The sequence below is a fragment of the Podarcis liolepis genome (genome assembly GCF_965112155.1).
Source record: "Podarcis liolepis genome assembly, chromosome: 2".
NCBI lineage: Eukaryota > Metazoa > Chordata > Lepidosauria > Squamata > Lacertidae > Podarcis > Podarcis liolepis.
In genome coordinates, this window is record NC_139555.1 from 84,275,967 (window position 1) to 84,301,364 (window position 25,398).

General features: G+C 45.1%; 2 protein-coding genes across 2 annotated transcripts in view; one reads left to right on the forward strand and one right to left on the reverse strand.

Moving 5' to 3' along the window:
- Window positions 1-25,398, forward strand: part of GATA2 (GATA binding protein 2) — a gene marked incomplete at its 5' end in the record, with an annotated part of 197,344 nt that overhangs the window by 88,574 nt on the left and 83,372 nt on the right. The window lies entirely within an intron of this gene.
- Window positions 18,929-25,398, reverse strand: part of LOC310700217 (uncharacterized protein) — a 75,137-nt gene continuing 68,667 nt past the window's right edge. The window contains exons 5-7 of the mRNA XM_083489457.1: window positions 24,350-24,480; window positions 22,115-22,221; window positions 18,929-18,961 (exon numbers count right to left, since the gene is read on the reverse strand). Of these exons, the coding sequence (XP_083345583.1) occupies window positions 18,939-18,961; window positions 22,115-22,221; window positions 24,350-24,480 (261 nt within the window). The 3' untranslated portion in view covers window positions 18,929-18,938. The remainder of the gene's footprint in view (window positions 18,962-22,114; window positions 22,222-24,349; window positions 24,481-25,398) is intronic.

A 25,398-nucleotide genomic window follows, 5' to 3' on the forward strand; every position in this document is an offset into this window, starting at 1 on the left:
GCAGGTGCACCACTGCATCCAAAGACCAGCCAGTTTGGTGCAGCTGGTGGTTTTGGAAACTGGGCCTCTCACAGGATCCGCAGCTGATCCAGAGCCTCTGGGGCCCATCCCTAAATACCTTCCAATGTGGTTTTCCACTGCCCACTTCTGGCAAGGAGGAACCTTGGCAGTAGCTTACTGCACACTTGGGAAGAGGTAGGGGCCTCTCTGCCACAATGAACCTCTCCCCAACAGGGTACACTTCTCTTCTGACAGAGCCAGGCAGAGAAGTAACTGCACCAGACCTAAGCGCTTCCCCTCCCAGCCACCAATGTGGTGAGTAGGGAGGAGCAACAATACAGCCTAAGCTACTAAGGAGGTTGTGGAAACTTGTTTTTGGAAGGTTAAAGCACAGACTTCTGGATTAGATCATCCACTGGGTTGTTTCCCATTCTATGACTCAATGACTCTTAACAAAATATTGGCATAATAGTAGTGCACTCTATACATGGACCGTGTAGGTGTCAGTCCTGCAAGACCATATTTCTACTCTGGGTCCTGACTCATTTCCAGGTTGACTTAGGGCAGGAGTGGCTAACCTCCAGCTGTCTAGATGTTGCTGGACTACAACTCCCAATATCCCTGCCAACTGGTCATGCTGGCTGGGTGTGATGGAGAGTTGTAGTTCAACAGCACCTGATGGGCAGCAGGTTTCCACCCAACTTTTATTTTTTATAAGCCGTACTAAATTGCTATTTGGGTTATAACTCTGTATTCTCTGTTAGGTAGTACTGTAGCCTGAGTTGTTAGTGAACTGTTCGATCTTACTGTAGAATTACTAATATGAGATGTTTGCCCTGTTCATATGTATGTATGTTTATTTAAGCTCTTATGTTGTGTAATTGCTGGTGGATCACCTTCAAATGTTGCAGGATCTTTCAAGGAAACTTTTCTGATGTCATTGTGAGCCACATTCGACATGGTTTGCCATGGGAAAGCAGCACACAAAATGTAGAGAATTACAACTGAAATATATAATTTCACCCTGTGCCTTTCCATACAATGAAACACAAGCACATTTCGTTGCTGAGTTGTTGCGGGGAAGTATTCTTTGTTGAGAAATTGCCTTTCCCCCAGTAGAATGCAATGCTGAATTTCTAGGAAAATGTAATCCTTTCCTGAGCGAGTGCTTGAAGGCAGTTTATTACACTGTCAGCAGAGTCAAGTGGTATAGGTTCTCAGATTGCAAAGTATATGTGAATGCTCCACTTTTAAAAAGAAAGACTCCTCGCACATGGAAACATAGCATGACAGGAAGAAAGCAAGGACGAACCTTTCTCTCTGACACGCACAATTTTTTTAAAATGGTAAAAAGTTTATCAAAACAAAACAAAAGAGAAAGGAATAAAAAGTAACTGAAGACTAGAGAATCAAACTCATATATTTTATATTATATGCCCACCCCCTATTCCTCCAGTTAGACAGCAGTTTAACATATTTAAGACAGCAGTTTAACATATTTAAGAGCAGCAGAAACTAGTTATAATATAATCTTCAATTTTCTCATACCCAGAAACTTGCAGTGTCCATGTCTCCATAAATTTGTTTTCTTGGGGGCTTATTCTATTTTTGATTTGATACATTACTTGAAATAACAAGACTGATCCCCACATTTTCCTTATTCAGTCTGATATAGGAAGAGTGGTTTCCCCCCAGTAATGACTGAGGCAAAGCCTCATATGAGAAGGCATATGAGAAGTCATATGACTAATTGTATGTGCACTTTTCCTACTTATTTTTGAATTATGCACAAAAGAATCATTTTGGAACATTCTAACATCCTGTTCCACAATTTCTTTTTGCTCTGACACATGACCAGAAAATGTGTGCAAAGTACATGGTAGCTGTTTGGGACTTAGGCAAATTTAGTTCTGTAAATTTTGCCTGTTTTGTAGGGTATTAAAGGTAAAGGTAAAGGGACCCCTGACCATTAGGTCCAGTCGTGACCGACTCTGGGGTTGTGGCACTCATCTCACTTTACTGTCCGAGGGAGCCAACGTACAGCTTCCGGGTCCTGTGGCCAGCATGACTAAGCTGCTTCTGGCGAACCAGAGCAGAGCACAGAAACACCGTTTACCTTCCCACCCAGCGGTACCTATTTACTTGCACTTTGAGGTGCTTTTGAACTGCTAGGTTGGCAGGAGCAGGGACCGAGCAACGGGAGCTCACACCGTCGCGGGGATTCAAACCACCGACCTTCTGATTGGCAATCCCTAGGTTCTGTGGTTTAACCCACAGTGCCACCCGCACCCCTTTGTAGGGTATTAACTGACACTAATGTATGAATTCTGAAAAGTTTTCCTTAAGGTGAAAACTTACTAATAATAATGGTATTGTGTTGAATAACCAAGTCCATTGTTCATATGTAACTTATCAACTGGTAATCTCTCTTTTTAATTGGCGGAGATAACTGATTCAGCTTAATATCTAATAACATTATATTCTAGTTATAAAACTTTTTAAAAATCTAGATCGATCAGAAGCTTTTCAAATGAAATTTATTATTGTGGGAGTCCATGTAATTTTGGATATTTTATTACTTGTTCATCATATAAGATTTAAAAAGGTAAAGGGACCCCTGACCATTAGGTCCAGTTGTGGCTGACTCTGGGGTTGCGGCACTCATCTCGCTTTATTGGCCGAGGGAGCCAGCATACAGCTTCCGGGTCATGTGGCCAGCATGACTAAGCCACTTCTGGCGAACCAGAGCAGTGCACGGAAATGCCGCTACCTTCCCGCCAGAGTGGTACCTATTTATCTACTTGCACTTTGACGTGCTTTTGAACTGCTAGGTGGGCAGGAGCAGGGACCGAGCAATGGGAGCTCCCCCGTTGCAGGGATTCGAACTGCCGACCTTCCAATTGGCAAGCCCTAGGCTCTGTGGTTTAACCCACCTGTTATAGCTCGCTGAAAAAACAGACAGTCTGCAAATGCAAACCTCCACATAACATTTTATGCATATTAAACTTATTCCTTTAACACTATTCACATCAGCACAGCTTCCATTTGTTTCTGTTTGTGTACACATCAGGAGGCATTGACCAGGTGGGTTTCAATGTCTTTCCCCTATTTAAAGGTGTCTTTAGCGTGGCTAGGGACATGTTAGCAATAAGGACTCCAACTGATGTGAAGCTGATTTGGAAAACAATGCACCAAACAGCAGTGCCTTTTTAACAAAGTACAGGTTGTAAGCATTTTGTATAATTTTGTGTGAACACAGGTTGAAAACCCAGCACTGGAAATGCAGTGAGAGCATAGTAAATAGGAATGTCAACACAGCTTTAGTATTCCTCTCATGTAAGCTTTGCTGCATCCCATATTACAGGCCAAATAACTGCAGATGTTGCATTTTGCTTTAAAAAATCTATATGTGCTTGGATATTAATTACTAGGTCTTTATTTTGTAGAATATAATTGCTTAGTCTTCAGGGTTTACCTTGGGGCACATTTTGTACTTTTAGGACCAGAACTATTGGCGCATTGTCAGCATAGGTCATTGGTTGGATGCAAATATGTTTGATTAAAGATTCATGATTAGGTGGAGTTATCAATATATCTATCTCATATTAAAATATTTTAATTGAAAAGTTATCAATGAATATGACTCATGAGAGAAAAAGATACAGTTTTTAGTTCTGGGGTGGCAGAAGATGCATCTATTAAGATAGTTATTATTTAGCGCTTTTATAAAATGCTTTTGTAATGTTCCTTTGGAGGCAGATCTATTTTGGTTTTATTGTATGCTTTTTTGCTGTGAACTTTTTTGAGATATATTTACAACACAGCGGCATACCAGTATTTTTTATAAATATATATAATGAAATAATAATAATAATTTAGTTTATATAGTTCTGTAATTAGTATTAAAAGGTAAAGGGACCCCTGACCATTAGGTCCAGTCGTGTCCGACTCTGGCGTTGCGGTGCTCATCTCGCTTTATTGGCCGAGGGAGCCAGCGTGCAGCTTCTGGGTCATGTGACTCACCAGAGTGACTCAGGTGTTTGTGGCACAACACCCACCTAATCCAAAAAATGAAATATTTTTCCAAAAAGTAAAATTGCTTCCTCAGACAAATAAATTTATCTTGAGTTAAATCAGATAAGTAGGAAATCAAAAAAGCAATTATTATTTTTTTAAAATTGAAAATATACTGATCCGTTTATCATTCAGTATTCAAAATGGATGCATGTTTTTGACATATATAGCTTTCAATCTCAGTTCCTTGATGAGATAGAAATTCAGGGAGTGCACAGAATGCGGACTCAGCCCCACTTCCTCAGAGTCTTGTCTTGCCACATCTCTGTCTCCGGCCACTGCTGCTGACGTTACCGGCCGTTGGCAAAGACACTGCCTCCTCTCCCAGGTGTGCCTAGTTACCCACAGCTCCCTCCTGGTTTCTTGGGCTTACTGTTATATGCTAGAGCGGAGCCTGAAACAGAAGAGATGAAGCTCTTCACCTCTTCCTTGCATCTCGCATCAGTGTCTCATTTTCCATAGGCACACACGTTTGGAAGCCACTGCAGGCTAGAGGCTTCCAAAAACGAGTATCCAAGGCAAAACCTGTGTTTGCTTGTCAAACATTATGGCAGGGATAGCCAACCCGGTGCCTTGCATTATGGGGTGCACGGTGTAAATATCTTTCCTAAAACTGTATACTCTGTGTAGATGAAATGCCATCTGTGAAGTAATTCTACAGTTCATGGAAAGAGGGGCAAAAGATGACTGCCTTATATTAGATTACTTCAAGAAAGCCATAATTACTGTAGTGTAGTATTAAGGCCAATTCTTTTCACATCAGAATAAATGGGGGGAAATTCTCCCTGACTTCAAACAGCAGCTAGGGCTTGGAAATTTCTCTGTCCTGCTGCCATTTGAAGCAGGCTGTACTGCATTCTTGTTTCCTTGCTCGCCACAATATTGTCTGATTCTTGGTGATATTGCATTGTATTGAATTACATGGCACTCTGCAGTATTGTATTGCATTTTTATTGTATTGCATTGCATTGTCCTGCATTGTCTTGCATTGTGCTGAATTGCAGGGCATTGCAATCTATCATGCTCCCATTCCATACTGACAAAAGCCTCGTTAATATATGCCCGTATTTATGGCCTTTATGCCAAGTTGTTACATGACATGAAAATGATTCACACTGTAGCTGCTAGCTCATCTCTTGCGGTATCACAGCAAAGTTGAAGTCAATGGGTCAATTTCACTTTTGGTGTAAGCATGCGTGTTTTTAACAGACTCTGGTGTAGTGTGGAATTTTTGCCCCACATTATACGTACTTTTGAAGGGGCGTACACATAAACTGCTTCAAAATGTGCACACCTAAAAATTGTGAATATAACTGTGAATAAAACAAATATAACAAATAGGCTTTTCCAAGCATGTACTATACTTGTTAGGCCACTGGAATTTTACCTGAGTGTATTCTCAGTGATAAAACAGATTTGTTTAGGGCTAGATTAATCTTTCAGTTCCGGTTTCTCTCAGTTCCTCATCCATCTCCCCCCCACCTCCATGTGTTAAATTAGGTTTGCCACATGTCTGCATCAGTTTGCAATTTTTTTAAAAATGAAACAAATCATCAGCATTGTAGTGCAAGTTTCTCCTAATTTCCCCCCCAAACCATTTTTACTAATATAATGCAGTTTTGTATGTTATTATCATATTTTATATATATATATATAGAGAGAGAGAGAGAGTGCATTTCCCACCACCTTAACCGTGTGCATTTTTTAGGCAACCTTCTTTGGCTTGGAGAGTTGCCTCACAAAATTTGGAGAATTGCAAATTCCAGAGGCATTTCATGTATTGCTTTGGGAATGCAAATGATGTAGGTTCACTTCAAAATGCAACTTCTCAACCCTAGGTTGTTCCTATGTTTACTATATGTAGACCCAAACTGCAAATACCCTCCAAAATAACTGCTTTTCAGTTCTCCAGCCTGCTGTTTGCTCCCTAGTTTTTCTCTAGAATCCATACTGTATCCCTTTCCTTTCCTGTCTTGTCAGATCGGACCATTAGCTGGCTGCTTTGTCTGTCTGTCTCTCTCCCCCCTCTCCTCTCCCCCCCCCCATCCTTTTGAAGGTATCAGACTACTGGAATCAAAGAGGCATTTCAGTGACTCAGGCGTTTCCCATTGCCCTATTCCCGCATCCTCTACTCTTAACGCTGAGAGCTTTTCACGTCCTATTTGGAACTGATAGGAAGCCCTTTCATTGTTTCACTACATGGATATTAACACTGATGAAGGAAATGCTCCATCTGATAACAGAACCGTTGAAAAGAGCACCACTTCCAAACGAGAAAACTCAGAGGCAGAGGATTCCTGCCGGACTCTCACCAACTTAGCTCTACTGGTCTGCAGCAAGGGCCCTCGTGGCACAGCACTGGCAACGTTTTTCCCTACCTTGCTCTACCCGTGTTTTGACCTCTATGTCCCACACCTCTGCTACAGGCTAAGCTGAGGCGGGAAAGGCTGTTGCTTATCAGGATGTGGAATAGAGCAATTTCTTGCTTCGTGTCACGGGATCCACCCCTTGTAGCAGGAGGAGTCAGGAAAGTGCCATACAACAAGTCAGATCATTGGTCCATCTCACCCAGCATTTACACTGATTGGCAGCATCCCTCCAGGGTGCCAGGCAGCATACCCTCCAACGTTTCTCTGATGAAAATAGGGACGTCCCATTCCATAATGGTGATTTTACTATTTATACCCCACACATCTTACTGGGTTGCCCCAGCCACTCTGGGCAGCTTCCAACATATATAACAACATAATAAAACATTAAACATTAAAAAAACTTCCCTATACAGGATTGCCTTCATATAGTTCGGGAGTCGAATAACTCCATACCCTCCAACATTTCTCCAGTGAAAATAGGGCTATCTTACCATACCTTCCAACATTTATCCAATGAAAATAGAGATGTCCTAAGGAAAAGCGGGATATTCCAGGATCAAATAAGAAACCAGGACAGCTTCTCTAAACCAGGGGTGTTCCTCAAAAATAGGGACACTTGGAGGGTCTGAGGCAGGGGCCTTTTCCAATCCTACTTTGAAATGCCTGGAAATGACCATGGGACCTTCTCCATGCCAAGCTAGACCCTCTCAGTGGCCCTCCGTGAGGACCTAGAACTTGGCAAGCAGACGTCATCTCTCAAAGTGGCATGTTTGAGTCTCATTCTGGGTTTGTGGACATGCTCTGCAGTCAATGCAGATCAGATCCTTTGTTTTCTCTGGAAGGGAGGTGTTTATTTGTTCTTGTGCTGGGAGATAAAGAAACTGTAGTCAGCTCTGAACATTTCTAACTCTACTGTCAGCAGCTGCTAGGCCCAGGGCATCCTAGTGGTAGATACATACAGTTCTCTATGCCTGGGAACATGAACAGCCAGGTTAGCTTAAAGCAGCTCCTTATAAAGGACGCTTCCTGTGAATGGCATTGAGAAAACTTCAACTGGTTAAAATATCCCAGCTCAATTATTAACAGAGACCCACTATACTGAATACATTTGAGCAGTACTTCACTGTGCTTCAGGGTCCGTCCGTCCCTAGCACTAGTGTTGCCTGCAAGATTCTGTGTAGTTCTCAGACATGGCACCCTCAAGGTTAGGCTAAGAGGCAGTGACTGGCCTAAGGTCACCCAATGAGCTTCATGGCCAAGTGGGGATTTGAACCCTGGTCTCCCAGGTCCTAGTCTGACTCTCTAACCACTACTCCACACTGGTGTAGAGTGCTTGTTTTGACCAATAAAGCCCTATAACCAGGTTATCTTAAAGACTCATTTTTCCTGATACGGACCTTCCAGTTTTCTGAGATCATCAAGTGAGGTTCTGTTCCAGGTGTCTCCACCTTTAGAGGCCAGGTGGGTAGTTACCTGGGAAAGGATCTTTTCTGTTGTGGCTCCCAGATTTTGTCCTTGCTGTTTGCCTCAAACATGCCACATATTCCAGTGCATTTTCCCATCACTTTTCTTATCAAAAAAGTTTGGGGTTTTTTTTTTTGGGGGGAGAGGTTTTGTTGCACAAGAGCTCCAAACCCGCTTCAACTGCACAACTGGAACTTGCTGGGATGTGATTGAATCCCCAAATATTGACAACCTGGATGTGCCCTGTGTGGCCACATCCAGTCTACTCAGTTGTAAATGTGACCTGAATTACTTGGCTCTGGGTTCTGGGAGCCAAAAGATTGTGGCTACAGGGCAATGTCACTTTAGTTTCTTGTTTACTGTAAGCCACAGCAAACTAGGTGTCCATTCTTAACCATTGGATGGGCTTCCTAGAATCATAGAATCATAGAGTTGGAAGAGACCACAAGGGCCATCGAGTCCAACTCCCTGCCAAGCAGGATTTCCTTTATCATTAGAAGTCCTCAAAGGGATCACCTTTTATTCTTTTTTATTTTGCATGTAGCAAGGTAGGGATGGGTGGTGTAGTGAGGGGTGCACTTTGTTCCACAAAAATCTGAAATCTGATTGTGGTCAGAGTCAATCATCAAGGAGAGAGGTCAAGATCAGTCATTGAATCAGTAAATTATGGAGGCACAGGGCTGTTAGTACTAGGGAAATTGGATCTGGTATAGTTATAGATCTGTTGTAATTGGAGAATTTCTGGCTTGACAAGCTGAGGAGTAAACACAAGTCTTTGTATTTGACAATCCATCTCTCCTTAATTTTTACATTTTTTTTGCAGCAGAAGCTTTAGCCTTTGATATACAGTGGTGCCCCGCAAGACGAAATTAATTCGTTCCGCAATTTTTGTTGTCTAGCGAATTTTTCGTCTTGCGAAGCACGAAATCCCATAGGAATGCATTGAAAATCAATTAATGCGTTCCTATGGTCAAAAAAAGTCCAAACAAAGCCAAATTTGGTACAACAACAGTTTATTAACTGCTCTTTAAAGTCACACATACTGTAAAGAGCAGTTCAAAAATTTAAGGGAAAATAAATTAACTTTATAAACAAAACATGTCTTTGTTTTTAGTCAAAGAAAAAAAAGTCGCGAGACGTTTTCGTCTTGCGAAGCAAGCCCATACGGGAAATTCGTCTTGCGAGGCAAATCGCGAACGGAAAAACCTTTCGTCTAGCGAGTTTTTTGTCTTGCGAGGCATTCGTCTTGCGGGGCACTACTGTAATGCAGTATAATCGTCATACTAATACTCCGCATTTCATTAGTACTTTCAAGTCAAAGATCACAAAGCCTCCGGCAAGGTTCAATGAACCTCTTCTGGAACGCAGGTGAGGAAATGATTTAGTGGGAAAATCTGTCTCCTTTAAAGCAATCCCATCTTACTTGTTTTATTTCTAGTCTGCCTTTCCTCCCAAGGGAGCTCAGGGAAACTTACAGTGCACTCCTCCTCCCTGCTTGTGGCCCACCCCCTTTAAAATAAAAGGAATATTGACCAATAGGGCAACCCCTTCTTGTCAAAGAAAAATGTGATTTTTACAAAATTTTTGGAGCAAATTTACCTGTTTTGTATACCTCAGTTTCAATGGGTTCATTATCATGCTAATTATAGTTTAATGTTTTTACATTCAAAGAAGTGTGTGTGTGTGTGTGTGTGTGTGTGTGTGTGTGTGTGTGTTGAGGGTGTAGAATCCATCATTCACTGTCATTTGCAAAGATCTTTGAAAAAAGACTTACTTGGGACAGCCAAAACTTACTTCAGCTCTCCTGAATTTTCTACTCTAGGATTGATCTTGCAATTCCTTGTTACCAAGCGACATGGTCAAAGCACCAGGGTAAGCCAAACCCAGGACAGTAAATGAACTGTTGTCTTCTTAAACAAAACACTATTTTTAGAAAGTTAAATTCCATTTCTCACAAAAAAATAATTCATAATAGTTCAGCCACAATTCGCCTATATATTAAGCAAGTGGCTGCATACACATTCGCAGCTTAAAATGCAGACCAGATCATTCCTTTTCTCAATCTGGATTGAGGCTGGTTTGGAGAAAACAGCATGCAAACACAGAATTTCAAAAGCTGGCCTTGGTCTTCCGATGCACTTGAAACCTATGTACAACATGCAGATGCCCGAGGATCACAGCTGAGGCCAACTAGCGAACCTGATGCTCTTCAGGTGTTGCTGGACTCCAGTTCTCATCATCCCTGGCCATGGCTGGGCTGACTGGGGCTGATGGGAACTGGAGTCCTACCAACCTCTGGAGGGCACCAGGTTGAGAAAGGCTGTTGAAGTTGTTCACTGCTGGCCTTTGTTCTCATAATCCGCCCCCCCCTTCAAATACTCTCTGCATTCAAGGGCCTGAAAGACACTGATTGCTTAAAGGTCTGTATCCAAAACACTTCACGCGGTGCCTCTCTGTCAGTCCTGAAAGTCATTTCCTCTGGCTGCTACCACCCTAATCAATTAGCTGCCTATAAATAGCCTGGCTGATTTTGCCATGACATCCTCCAAGCGCAGTGGCTGCCAGCTGCCTTTATTACCTGGGAAGCTGGATTCCCTCCCTCTGCCCCATAGATCACAAGAAGCTCCGAGGGAGGGAGGGGAGTTGAGGGAAAGGACAGGAAGAGGCTGCTGTGAGTGGCTGGCAGTCTATCCATTATAATGACTTCAATCTTCTGGACTGAATCTACTTTCCACAGCATACCATTCACCACCCTTTCTTGCCATGAAACGGGCAAAGCATTTGTGCTCCTGAGCTGATTATATAGTATTAATAGCTTCAGATGTTTGGCCTCTATGAGTATGCAGTGAAAGCTTGCTCATCAGTTGCCCTGTGTCCTCTAATGAGTGTTCATAGATTGTCTTCAAGAGAAACTACCAGCTTTACCCTACATATGTACTGCGTCCATTGCTGGCCACAACTGCAGTATGTCCAATGTATGGAAGTGAGAGCTGGACCATAAAGAAGGCTGATCGCCGAAGAATTGATGCTTTTGAATTATGATGCTGGAGGAGACTCTTGAAAGTCCTATGGACTGCAAGAAGATCAAACCTATCCATTCTTAAGGAAATCAGCCCTGAGTGCTCACTGGAAGGACAGGTCCTGAAGCTGAGGCTCCAATACTTTGGCCACCTCATGAGAAGAGAAGACTCCCTGGAAAAGACCCTGATGTTGGGAAAGATGGAGGGCACAAGGAGAAGGGGACGACAGAGGACGAGATGGTTGGATAGTGTTCTTGAAGCTACCAGCATGAGTTTGACCAAACTGCATGAGGCAGTGGAAGACAGGAGTGCCTGGTGTGCTCTGGTCCATGGGGTCACGAAGAGTCGGACATGACTAAACAACTAAACAACAACAGCAACAACAACATATGCTATGAAATTCTGCTTCCGTGAAGACTCTTGAATCCAAGGCCTAGGAATGCTTCATAAACTCATAAATCTAGGCAGCAGTGGGTCTTGAGACCTCATGAAGAAGCATCATTTCCAGGCTGATGTTGGTCACTCATCTTCTTTCGTTCTGATCCCCAGAGGTAGTCAAGAGGGTGTCTTCCAGATGTTGTGCATGAGCATGGTCTTGTCATGGACTGGCCTGGCATTCAGTAACAGTGCCACCAGACCAGAGGGCTCCATGGATAAGCTACCAGTAACACATTTGCCTGCTGTTGAAACTGGTGTCTAAGGGCCCCAGGAAGTTCTGACATGCTTTTTATGTGTGACCTCTAGGCGTGCTTCCTGTCCCTCTCTCCCACTGGCCCTGAGATTACCATCTGGTACTTAAGGAGTTTCCTTTTTGCCAGTTCTTTCCCATTGTTTTGGAATCAAGCTTCAACTCTGTGCTCCAAGGTCACTTCTCACTAAACATTTGGAAGGTAATAGTCTCTTATTGGAGTAGCTGAGCAGAGCCTGGGAAATACTTTGCTCTGATGTTTATGGCTCTATGTTTGATCACAGATCCTAAGAACTAGTTCATCATCATCATTATTATTTTCATGCTAAAAGCAGCTTGATCTACCACACACTCAAATGGTGATCACAGATCCTATAAACTAGGTCATCATCATCATTATTTTCATGCTAAAAGCAGCTTGATCCACCACACACTCAAATGTACCGGGACAGAAACCAGGAAACCCTATTAATTTCATCCTGGCTTATTTCAATGCACCATTGTTAACACTAACCATATCCCCCACTTTGGACATAACAAGAAACTGTGAGTAGCTGAAAGTAGAAGTGAAAACTTCTGATATTCTCCCCACAGCTGTGCCAGGGGATGAGAAGGGGGAGGACTCATGTGTCCAGACTTATTCACATATTTTGAAAGTATTTTCTCCAGTCTATTAGCATTCCCTCCCCGTGTAATTTGACAACTGCTCACTCTGTGGTGCTCCAATGCAGTGGGCAGAGTTTTCAATGCATCTGCTCTGCATATATATTAACAAACAGATTTAACAAAATTTATATACCACTCACGAAAAGACCACATCTAAGCAGTTTACAACAATATAAAACAAATCCTTTACATTATCAAAACAACAACAACAAAAAACAGTTTAAAACAGGTATTCAAAAGATGTTTAAAATCAACAGTAGCTAAAAATGAAGCACGTGTAATTTTTACATGTCTGGCTAGGCTCACCTAAACAAAAATGCTTTAAGCAGGTGCCGAAAAGAGTATAGTGAAGTTGCCTGTCAATAGGCAAGGAGTCCCAAAGTGCAGGTGCTGCCACACTAAAATATTGATTTCTTACAAGTGTGGAACAAGAGAAAACAAGATCATTTTTACAATGTATGGTGTCATTAAATATACAAATAAAACAACACATAATGAGAAATACCTTCAAAACATATGTATTGCAATCTGGTGTAGATAAGCAGGCAATACTTATTTGTTGTTGTTCAGTTGTTTAGTCGTGTCCGACTCCTCATGACCCCATGGACCACAGCACACCAGGCACTCCTTTCTTCCACTGCCTCCCGCAGTTTGGTCAAACTCATGTTCGTAGCTTCGAGAACACTGTCCAACCATCTCGTCCTCTGTCGTCCCCTTCTCCTTGTGCCCCCAATCTTTCCCAACATCAGGGTCTTTTCCAGGGAGTATTCTCTTCTTATGAGGTGGCCAAAGTACTGGAGTCTCAGCTTCAGGATCTGTCCTTCCAGTGAGCATTCAGGGCTGATTTCCTTAAGAATGGATAGGTTTGATCTTCTTGCAGTCCATGGGACTCTCAAGAGTCTCCTCCAGCATCATAATTCAAAAGCATCAATTCTTCGGCTTTCAGCCTTCTTTATGGTCCAGCTCTCACTTCCATACATCACTATTGGGAAAACCATAGCTTTAACTATATGGACCTTTGTCAGCAAGGTGATGTCTCTGCTTTTTAAGATGCTGTCTAGGTTTGTCATTGCTTTTCTCCCAAGAAGCAGGCGTCTTTTAATTTCGTGACTGCTGTCACCATCTGCAGTGATCATGGAGCCCAAGAAAGTAAAATCTCTCACTGCCTCCATTTCTTCCCCTTCTATTTGCCAGGAGGTGATGGGACCAGTGGCCATGATCTTCGTTTTTTTGATGTTGAGCTTCAGACCATATTTTGCGCTCTCCTCTTTCATTAATTTAACCTCATTAAAAGGTTCTTTAATTCTTCCTCACTTTCTGCCATCTCCCATTCCTCTGTGTTTCCCAAGCTGGTTTACTGAAGAATTCATTTTACTGGTTTACTGAAATCACTTCATTGTTATGGACTGTAAAAGTATATGTTTAGTATTTTACTCCCCTGGTGGCCCATTTTTGGTTAGTTTTGTCATGTTTTATCATTATGTGTGTACAATTTTGTAACAAGGGGGAAAAATACTATGCAGAATGAATACTATGTGGCACCTGCAGCAGGGAGAGTTCCTTTCAGAACAGCTTAGTCCCTGCTAACTCCAGTTAAATAGTGTCTCCAAGAAAGCTAAATTCTGCCGCCGTGTTTGAGTGTCTCCCTACCAACTAAGCACCAAAAGTTTCATTTTGCTTGAGGGAGTGTGCTAGTACAGAACTGGCCTCATAGGGCAAGTCGGAATGTAAATGTACACCATATTTTCTCACCATATTTCTCAACTGACAGGGACAGGGTGAATGATCCCATGCTTCACTCAGCCCCGTTCTCTCCACATACAGAGGGAATTTGAAGATTTGGATTAAAATTCTGCTGAATCCCACACATTTGGTAGCCTTGGATGAGTCATTGTGTGTTGCTTTGAGTTTCCCTTCCATGGCCTATTCAATGGAAACCTCTTATCATGACCTATCTCACAAAACTGATGTGAATAAGCTAATAAGTTCACCACCACCAAGATTGCCACCGTGGTGGGGCGAGGGAGGTATGGCGGTGGGGACAGATGTTATAGGCGAAGGGGATCGAGATATGGATATGCTCGTACCCCTTCCAATCTGCGCCCCATCCCGAGAGACGAGGGTAGGGTGAGCAAGGATTACTCACCTCCTTCACTGGTGTTGTGCAATGCCAGGTCTATAGGCAACAAAACCGCTACCCTGCGAGATTTCTTTATCTCGCAGGGAGTTGACCTGGCTTGTGTGACGGAGACCTGGGTGCGCGAAGGGGTAACTGTTACCTTACGAGAGATGGCGCCCCCGGGTTTCTCCGTCCTCCACCAGTCACGGACTGTGGGCCGGGGGGGAGGGGTGGCAGTATTAATCCGGGAAGATTGTTCTTTCAGGGCTCTACCATCGCCATCGATCCCCGGCATTGAATGTGTTGGCCTAGTGTGGGGCTCCGAGGAGAGCTTGGCTGTCTGGCTGGTGTACCGGCCACCTAGCGCACCAGCAGCCACCCTGTCAGGCCTGCTGGAGGCGGTGGCCGGCTGGGCCTTGGAGTTCCCTAACCTATTGGTATTGGGAGACTTCAACTTCCACACTGATGCCACTCCCTCCTCACAGGCTCTGGACCTGGTGTCTTCCATGGCGACACTAGGGCTCTCCCAGTTTGTTTCGGGCCCCACACATCAAGCAGGCCACACGCTGGATTTGATCTTTGGCGCCGGTATAGATGTGATCATGTCTCCTTCGATGAAGGTGCCATGGTCTGATCACTACGCTCTGAAAGCCAGGATTGACTTTCCACCCCCACCCTGCTTAGGTGGCGAGCCGATTTGGGCTCGCCCGCAGAGGCTGATGGACCCGGATAGATTCCGTCAAGCCTTGCGGGACCTTACTCCCCCTGGCGACTCATTGACTGAGCTTGTTGAGGGCTGGAATACCCAGCTCCTGGCAGCCATCGATGAGATCGCACCTAAGCGCCCTCTGCGACCCCGCAGAAACCGGGCTCCCTGGTTTACCGAGGAGCTTCGGAAAATGAAGCGGGACCTCAGACGGCTAGAGCGAGTATGGCGGGGTGCCCGTGACGGAGCCTCAAGAACATCTTATAGGGTTTTTATGAAAACCTATGAGATGGCAGTGAAGGCTGCTAAGAAGTCTTACTTCTCGGCCTCCATTGCATCCGCTAGCTCTCGCCCGGCACAATTATTTAGTATAATTCGGTCTTTAACGTCCCTTGAAGGACAGCCAAATTTAAATAACAATCTGACACACAGCTGTGAGGCATTTGCGAGCTTTTTTGCGGAGAAGGTCCTGATGCTCCGCCATGACCTCCCTGCCAATTTGGATACAATAAAGGAACTGGAGGCCCCTCGACTGTCCTCGGGTCCAGTATTGGACCACTTTGACCGGATATCTCCAGCCGATGTGGACAGATTCCTCCAAGCTGGAAAGCCCACCACCTGTCCTCTTGACCCGTGCCCGTCATGGCTGATTAGAGCGTGTCCAGACGAGGTGCGGGGCCCCCTGGGGGATATCATCAACTTGTCCCTTGGCACCGGGATATTCCCAGGGGAACTGAAGGAGGCGGTGGTGCGTCCGCTCTTAAAGAAAACATCATTAGATCCCTCAGATCTATCCAATTACCGCCCGGTCTCGAATCTTCCATTCCTGGGTAAGGTGATTGAGAGAGCAGTTGCTGAACAGCTTGGTAGGTTTCTGGATGAAACATCTGCTCTAGACCCATTCCAGTCCGGCTTCCGCGCTGGTCATGGGACCGAGACGGCTCTGGTCGCCCTAACAGATGATCTCCGCAGGCAGCTGGATCGAGGCGGGTCAGGGCTGCTGATTCTTCTAGATCTGTCAGCAGCCTTTGACATGGTCGATCACGAACTCCTGGACCACCGCCTTGCCGACGTGGGGATCCAGGGCACAGTCCTTCAATGGCTGCGCTCATTTCTCTCTGGTCGGGGACAGAGGGTGGCGCTTGGGGGGGAATTGTCATCACGCCACTCCTTGGTGTGTGGAGTGCCTCAGGGTGCAATTCTCTCCCCGATGCTTTTTAACATCTTTATGCGCCCCCTCGCCCAGCTTGTCCGGAGTTTTGGGCTGGGTTGCCATCAGTATGCTGATGACACCCAACTCTATCTGTTGATGGATGGCCATCCTGACTCGGCCCCAGACACGCTGACCAGATGTCTGGAAGCGGTGGCTGGATGGTTACGTGGGAGCCGGTTGAAGTTAAATCCTTCGAAGACAGAGGTCCTCTGGCTGGGGCGGGACGATATGGGATCGAGGGGGCAACTCCCATCTCTTGCGGGGGTGCAATTAGTGCCAGCACCGTCCGTTAAGAGTTTGGGTGTAATCTTCGATACCTCCCCCTCTCTATGGAGTCGCAGATTACAGCTATAACAAAGGCGGCATTTTTTCATCTCCGCCAAGCTAAGCAGTTGGCCCCTTATCTCTCTCGTCCTGACCTAGCCACTGTGATCCATGCGACGGTCACCTCCAGACTGGATTATTGTAACTCGCTCTACGTGGGGCTGCCCTTGAGACTGACCCAGAAACTCCAGCGGGTGCAGAATGCCGCGGCGAGACTCCTTATGGGGTCTTCGCTGCGAGAGCACATTCATCCGGTATTATACCAGCTGCACTGGCTCCCGGTGGAGTACAGGATCAGGTTTAAGGTGCTGGTTTTAACCTTTAAAGCCCTATACGGCCTAGGACCCTCGTACCTACGGGACCGCCTCTCCTGGTATGCCCCACAGAGAAACCTACGGTCTGCAAATAATAACATCCTCAAGGTCCCAGGCCTCAGAGAGGTTAGGCTGGCCTCAACTAGAGCCAGGGCCTTCTCGGCTGCGGCTCCAAACTGGTGGAACGCTCTGTCACAAGAGACTAGGGCCCTGCGGGACCTGACATGTTTCCGCAGGGCCTGCAAGACAGAGTTGTTCCGCCAGGCTTTTGGTCAGGGCGCAGCCTGACTCCCTCCTCTGGCAACCTGCACAGAATTTTGTTTAATCGGTTGCCATCAATTTGATTTTAACTAATTTTTATAATGAAATATTTTTAGAATGTGTTATTATTTGATTGTTTATTTGATTGTTGTTAGCCGCCCTGAGCCCGGCTTTGGCTGGGGAGGGCGGGATATAAATAAAAATTATTATTATTATTATTAATAAGGAATAGGACTGACCATACACACTACGAAACAGCTGTAGTGCTGTACATGTTTTTTTAAAAGAAGTTGTAGGAATGGTTTGAAGGCCTCCGATACAACCATCTTGCTGAAGCTAAGCAAGTCTGGATTGCGTCAGTGTATGGATAGGAGACCAGGTGAGAATCTTACATATACCTCTTTGAGGATATATACATAATAAATTGGGTGAGCATCTTCAAGAAGAGCTTGAGGGCCAAACTAGGCATGACACTGAAGGTCCGTGATCAGATTTCCATCTTTTTTTTTTTTAACGCAGTTTAATTGCAGCTATACAGGGAAATTTGGTCTGGATCATGGCTTGGGGAGTTGACTCTTTCTTTCTGCACCATTTTCCGGATGGCACTCCACAGAATTGCTATTTTCCCTGTGAATGAAAACACACATTGCTTCCTGGTAAGTTCAGCCCTGTTGGTGACCAGCTTTCGTTTTTTTTCACTCAATGGAACTGATCACCAACTGAGTTTGCATGGAATGTTAAATGGTAAATAATTTGGTGCACTTGAGCTGTTTTCCAGGGTCATCAATAGCTCATCAACTTTTATAAATGGGTGGTGCTTGACCACCTAGTCAAATCAATATGAGACAAAACAAATGGTACGTGAGAGTTCTTCTATCACATTGGGGCTGGTGAAATACAAGAGATAGTGTTGGGCTTAGATTTTGTCCTGTCCTAGTGTGAGACTGTAGGCTAGTCTCTCCCACTCAGATTCAATTCTTCGTTTGTAAAATGAAATGTGAATTAGTGCACCTTGGATGGTTGCTTCAAAAGATTATGATTATAGAGCCCTTTGTACAACAGAAGTTCTATAAAGGTAAAGGTAAAGGTACCCCTGCCCGAACGGGCCAGTCTTGACAGACTCTGGGGTTTGTGCGCCCATCTCACATCTAGAGGCCGGGGGCCAGCGCTGTCCGGAGACACTTCCGGGTCACGTGGCCAGCGTGACAACGCTGCATCTGGCGAGCCAGCGCAGCACACGGAACGCCGTTTACCTTCCCGCTGGTAAGCGGTACCTATTTATCTACTTGCACCCGGGGGTGCTTTCGAACTGCTAGGTTGGCAGGCGCTGGGACCGAGCAGCGGGAGCGCGCCCCGCCACGGGGATTCGAACCGCCGACCTTTCGATCGGCAAGCCCTAGGCGCTGAGGCTTTTACCCACAGCGCCACCCGCGTCCCTAGAAGTTCTATACACTGGCTTAAAAAGTTGCATGTGAAATAAAAATTGCTGGAAGAAGGGAATTAGCCCATCTTCAGTGTCGCTTCAAAACATGACCACAGAGCACTATGTGCACTGAACATGTTACTTAAATTGCGCACTGACTTAAAAAGTTACATGGGAAGTAAAAGCTGCGGGAGGAAATGCCATAAAACAGGGTTGCTGCCCTTGATGAGGAAGCCCCTCCCATCACTGGGCAGGTGCTCAGGTGGTCATAAAAGACTCCATGGGGTGTTCCCTTCAGGCTAATGGAGGGCGGGCCGCTGTTAATAATGGTAATGGGAAATAAGTGGGAGTGATTCAAAGGACACCCTGTATAGACTGCCCACAGGACTGACAGTCTGAAAGCTCTCCTGTAATAAATGCACTTGACTTCTCCACTCACCTGTTTCCGGATTGTGTTATATTTAGCAGTATATTCCACTGCTGGCCTTTGCAAGCACACAGCTGCACACACCCAACCAGTGCTAATGGAAAGTTTGTATCCTGAGGCTCCGAGAGGGAATCCAAAGAGCAAACTGTCTCTTTTTTCCAAGGCCTGATTTCATAAACAAGCAACCAAGTAGGGTATGTCCATGCAGAATGGTTTCCACTGCCCTCAGTTGTCACCACAGGCAACAGTGTTCATGTCAACAAAGCAATAAAAGTCGGATTGATGGTTCTAGTGAAGAAAGGAGGCTGACAGGTGACCATAGAGCTTGCAGGCTCTGCAGTATGGATGCTCTTTAGAACCTCCTGCCATTTGAAGGACTATTGTATTTTATTGTATCTTTAGAACCTCCTGCCATCTGAAGGACTATCGTATTTTAATATTTTGTTGGAAGCTGCCTGGAGTGGCTGGGGAAACCCAGCCAGATGGGAGGGGTCTAAATATTATTATTATTATTATTATTATTATTATTATTATTATTATTATTACCCAATGACACATCAAGGGAGGCCAGCTATTTGGTGCCCATTTGGAGCATTTCCATATGAAGAAGGCCCCAGCCTCTGGGGCTGTAGGGCTCCCCACTGTTGCTATGGGGATGCCGAGGCAGGATCCATGGTGTTGTTGCCTATTTTTAGGAACCTGGTTGCGTCCTCCAACTGTATATATACCGTATTTTTCGCTCTATAACACGCACCTGACCATAACACGCACATCGTTTTTAGAGGAGGAAAACAAGGGAAAAAATATTCTGAATGAAACAGTGGACGTATCATTTTTGTGATTCATGCTGTGGCCACAGACATGTGATCTGATGGTGAATTTGGGGTGACCCAATGCAAAAATCTTGAGAATCCCTGTGGATCCATGCTTTGTAACCACGTTTTTGCACCATTGCAGCCCCAGGCAACAGTGGGTGCGTGATTTGGGGGGGGGCAGGCTGTAGCCATGGACATGCTATGTGCTCTGATGGTGAATTTGGGGTGACCCAATGCAAAAATCCTGAGAATCCCTGTGGATCCATGCTTTGTAACCACGTTTTTGCACCATTGCAGCCCCAGGCAACAGTGGGTGCGTGATTTTTTTTGGGGGGGACAGGCTGTAGCCATGGACATGCTATGTGCTCTGATGGTGAATTTTGGCTGACCCAATGCAAAGATCCTGAGGATCCCTGTGGATCCATGCTTTGTAACCACGTTTTTGCACCATTGCAGCCCCAGGCAACAATGGGTGTGTGATTTTTTTTGGGGGGGGACAGGCTGTAGCCATGGACATGCTGTGTGCTCTGATGGTGAATTTGGGGTGACCCAATGCAAAGATCCTGAGGATCCATGTGGATCCATGCTTTGTAACCACATTTTAAGTGGGGAGGGAAGGAAAAACACAGAAGGCTAAGAATGCAGGAGAGAGCTATAACGTGAGGAAAGGAAGGCAAAAGTTTTCCCCCACCCACCCACACAAGCCAGCCACTGTTTAAGGATTTCATCCTTTTAAATGGAAGAAAGCATATTTGAATGCTGTGTGTCTCCAAAAACAAAAAGCAGGAAGTCAAATCAGAATTTTAAGCCGAACCTGTAATCTCTCTTCCCTTCACAAACATTGTTCCCTCCGGAGCAGGGACAGGATAGAGCGACGCTCTGCTCTCCTCTCTACTTGCCTGGAGGGGAGGGGCTTTCCCTGCTCTTTGTTCGGACGCTCTGCTTTCCTCTCTACTTGCCTGGAGGGGAGGGGCTTTCCCTGCTCTTTGTTCCGTTTGAGCAAACACAGCAACGAAACAGAGCAGGGTGGGCAGTAAGACCCTGAGGCAGAATGCAGGGAAGCTGCCACTTCCTCTCTTCAGGCTTCCCTTCTCCCTGAAGCGCGGTTTGATTTTTGCCTTATTTTTCGGCTACAGGGACCACACATTCGCTGCATAACACGCACAGACATTTCCCCTTCCTTTTTAGGAGAAAAAATCTGCGTGTTATAGAGCGAAAAATACGGTATATATATTAGGAAGTACAATAAATATTACAGAAAAGGATACCATATGCCTCCAATGCTCTCTCTCAGCCAGAAGAGGCCAAACCCTACATAGACTTGCCTCTGGACTTCTCACCACTTGGGGGAATGGGGAGCACTTGGCATTAACATTTAAGAGGTTCATAGTATGAAATGGCAAGGCAGATGCAGATAACAAATGATGGAGGTGTGTGAGCTGAGCAGACTAGTACTGAGTTTGCACAGCAGGAGAGGACACAGCCAGCAAAAATATAATAATAATAATAATAATAATAATAATAATAATAAGAAGAAGAAGAAGAAGAAGAAGAAGAAGAAGAAGAAGAAGAGGAGGAAGAGTTTGGATTTGATATCCCACCTTTCACTCCCTTTAAGGAGTCTCAAAGCGGCTAACACTCTCCTTTCCCTTCCTCCCCCACAACAAACACTCTGTGAGGTGAGTGGGGCTGAGAGACTTCAGAGAAGTGTGACTGGCCCAAGGTCACCCAGCAGCTGCATGTGGAGGAGCGGAGACGCGAACCCGGTTCCCCAGATTACGAGACTACCGCTCTTAACCACTACACCACACTGGCTCTCAATAAATGAATAACTGAAATAAAGAATGGTGATTTTTAAAAAAAGAATCTCACAAACTGTTATAGTGATACAAGGTGAGTTTGTGCCAATATAGGAGTTGTAACAGAAGTGCAGCTTCTAGCAAGTGATGGCTATTTATTGTGGGGGATATCCTGGCTATGTAGGGGGAAAATGACTTTTCTTTTTGCAGACTTTGAGGAGGCAGTGTGATGCAGTGCACAATGCATGGTAGGGCAAATCACCCCTGACCACATGGTCCCTCCCCTTTAAAACTTCCCACGGCGGCTCTAACTGAATGGGAAGCTAGTTGCCTATAGGTTTCAGCCACACGGCAACCAGAGCATTCCCACACCCCCTTGTTTATGTGGATTTCTGAGTGGTTGCAGAAGTGTGATAAGGCTCACCTCACCACATGTCCAGGCACTTACAGATGGCCGCATCCCCATGCGGTTAGGAGCTGCCATGTGGGACATTTCTAAGCAGCGAACATGCGGTAAGCAGACATCTGCTTTCACCCTAGGAAACAGGAAATAATGTGCATTAGTAATAACTCTGTCCCTGATCTTTGAGAGGCAGTTGTCAGGTTGCACTGCATGTGTGCGAGGGTTTGTGTGTGGATGTGCATATGATTGGACAGGTAAGACAGAGCAGGTGGACTCAATATGTATCCCTCATACAAGGGTAGCATTAGGCTTGGGCCCACATTTCCCTAGACATAGATATAGTGACATTGGGGACGTCACTATCTCTCAGCCCAAGTTCCCCCACAGGCTAAATGGGAATGGCCTTGGTCACAGGTTTCAAGATGAATGAGTTAAGAAAACATAGGCCACCTGAGTGTTAGGGATAAGTCTGGCTTTACTATAGGAATCAATAAATGAATATCTGAACAAAGTAGCTGTCTCGGCCAGTCCTAGAAGATGCTGGGGAATGAACCTAGGACCTCCTGCTTGCAAAGCTGATGCTCTACCACTGAAGCTAAACATAACCTTTAGCTTCCTAGCTACCATCATTGTGATTTAGTACTGATCGCCACCCCAACCCTCCATGGATTGGACACCTGGCATTACCTATATTGCTCCTGATCTTGCTATGGGCCTGCTGATGGGTATCCTCTGTAACAGGGGTTTGGTGGAGGAGGTCAGTCTCTCAAGCAGGCAATGAAGGAACAAGGAATGCATTCGGGATAAGTACCAAGCAGCCCATGTTTGAAAGGTCACGTTGTTTCACAACTAAAGATGTTGCAGGCTGGTGGCTTCTCAGTGGAGTTGCTCTCCATCTTGTAGATGACTCAGTCCCAGCACCTATGAGGCTTCAAGGTAAAGAACACTGTGTACCAAGGTTTCTGGAGAAGGCCTGGCTAATCACTGCCCATGCTTAATGATATTCCCTCTGGTCGGCCTTGTTTTGGAGACCAGGGGTTCTAAATGGCTTTTGGACATTTTGGCTGGAGTAGAACACATCAGTGGGTGGAAAGGGCAGGATGGAAGGCTTGTTGTTTAACTGTGCTGCTGCTCAAGTTGTACACTACTTGCTGTCTACTTCATACCAAGAACAGTTAGTATTAGCACCTATTTGCGGAGGAGCAGCCATCTAAGCCTGTTGACACAAAGCTAACAAAGAGACTTATGGAACCATAAAGACTAACAAATCTGATTTTTGCCTAAACATTTGTGGACTACAGTCCAATTCATCTGAAGTACGACGTGGACTCTAGTCCACGAAAGCTTCTGACATGATAAAGAGAGCCAGCCGTTTTTGAAAAATATGAAGAAGGCAACCTCGATACTGTTCCGTTTCCACTGGTTCCCTACTTGTTCCTGTTCAATTTCACGATGTTAGTGTTTGCTGACCTTTAAAGTCCTAAGTGGCAAAGTCTTCTGAAATATATCCCCTCCCATACAAAACGGTCCATGGGCTCAGATCAACTGCAGAAGCTTTGCTCTGTTTTTCCCTGTCAGTTGAAGTGGGGCAAACAGGCACCAGAGGCAAGGGCTCTTCAGTTGTAGCCCCTACACTATGGAATGTCTTCCTTTAAAAGGCCCATCTGGTCTCATCACTGCTTGCCTTTCAGCAGACACTGGGACTCTGTGTGCGTTAATCAATTTGGTCTTCAGCCACTCCTTTATGGCTTTATACTTGTTGTAGTTTGGGGTGTTTTAATTATTTGTAGTTTCTTCTTTAAGGAGGCTGCACTGTTTTGTCGTTAGTCACTATGAGAGAGTTTTTGACCAAAAAGCAGGATTTCATTTTAATATGTGAAATCAACAAAAGCAGTGTTTTTGTGTGTGATGGAACTCACTGGTATGGGATAACATCACCTCTTTTTTTTTGCTGACTATGGCAGCCATTTTGTGCTGGTACTCACAACACTTTTAGCAAGATATGAGTACCAGCACCTCATTTTGAATCTCATATATATCCACCTGCCCCTTCATCGCCACCAATAAAAGAATCAGAGTAATCCATTAGAATTGTAATGAAGAAAGTGTCTTCACAGAACTATATTCCCACCCCACACCCCCCACACACCTGAGGCTGTGAAAATGTGTAAAAAAAGGCTTTGATCCTACAAGCCATGAGCAGACCAGAGGCCCCTTCTTCTTCCCTCAGCTGTTCCCCCTGCCCCCCCCTCACCACTTACCAAAGGCTGCTTCTGAAAGTCAGGACAGCATTTGATCTAGCAGAAGAGGCTGAAGATAGAGCCAGGGTCAGGGTCTCACACTCAGTGTCAGTGGAAGTGCATTCCTCTCGCACAAGTGCTCCGCTGGATCCCTGACACAGAAATATTCTTTCTTGAATAAAACCCTAGGGGAGAATCGTTCAGTGTTGCTTACCTGCCACATCTATACTGTATATCCTTTGCTAATACAGGCCTTGTCCTACAAGCATGCCTATGTCCCTTCTCTTGCTTGTGATCCACCATTTCCTGTGCAACATATGAGTGCTCTAGAAGGGATTGGGCTCAATTAGGGTTTTCCAATTTAATTAAAGCATGGCTAGAAAGGAAGAGTTTGAGTGCACTCTTGATTCTTCCTTTGAAGTGTAATCAGCTGACTTCATAAGATGTCAGATGATTGACACACATGTGGCTCCACCCATTTGTCAAAAAAGTCCCTTTAGGGTGAGCCAGTTCCCCACCCTTGCATTACATGGTAACAACATGAGGGAAGTTACAACTTCCTGGTAGCAGCAGAAACTGGCTGAACCACTATGGAATGAGAGGCAGTGACGACATAACTACAGAGAGACGTGACTGAAACTTGGCAGGTTGGACAGAATGTATCTTGGGAAGTGGTGCTAGCTTTTTCTGAAGTGGGGAATTGCAGAAATATCTTTGGAAACCTCTGGACAAAGTGATCCTCAGGTGTCTTCAACTTCTGATTCTGTTATGGCACAGACAATATTTTCAAGGCAAAGCAACATGCATGAGAAAGTGGAGCCATTCATCTGTTTTGGAAGGACTATAGAACGGGCACAACTGCAGGCCTGAGAAAACTAGGAAGGTGGTGCGATTGAGAAGGGCCTTTGACGAGGTTAGACAAGGAAATCCCAGCCTTGCCAGGGAAACCAGATCCAGATGGTTCCTTACACCTTTCCCAAGAAACCCTGACATTTCCAGCTTGTTGATCAGCCCTCCTGAGCCCTCCCTCTCCTGCGCTCCAGTAACAACCAGCTTTAAACATATTTCCA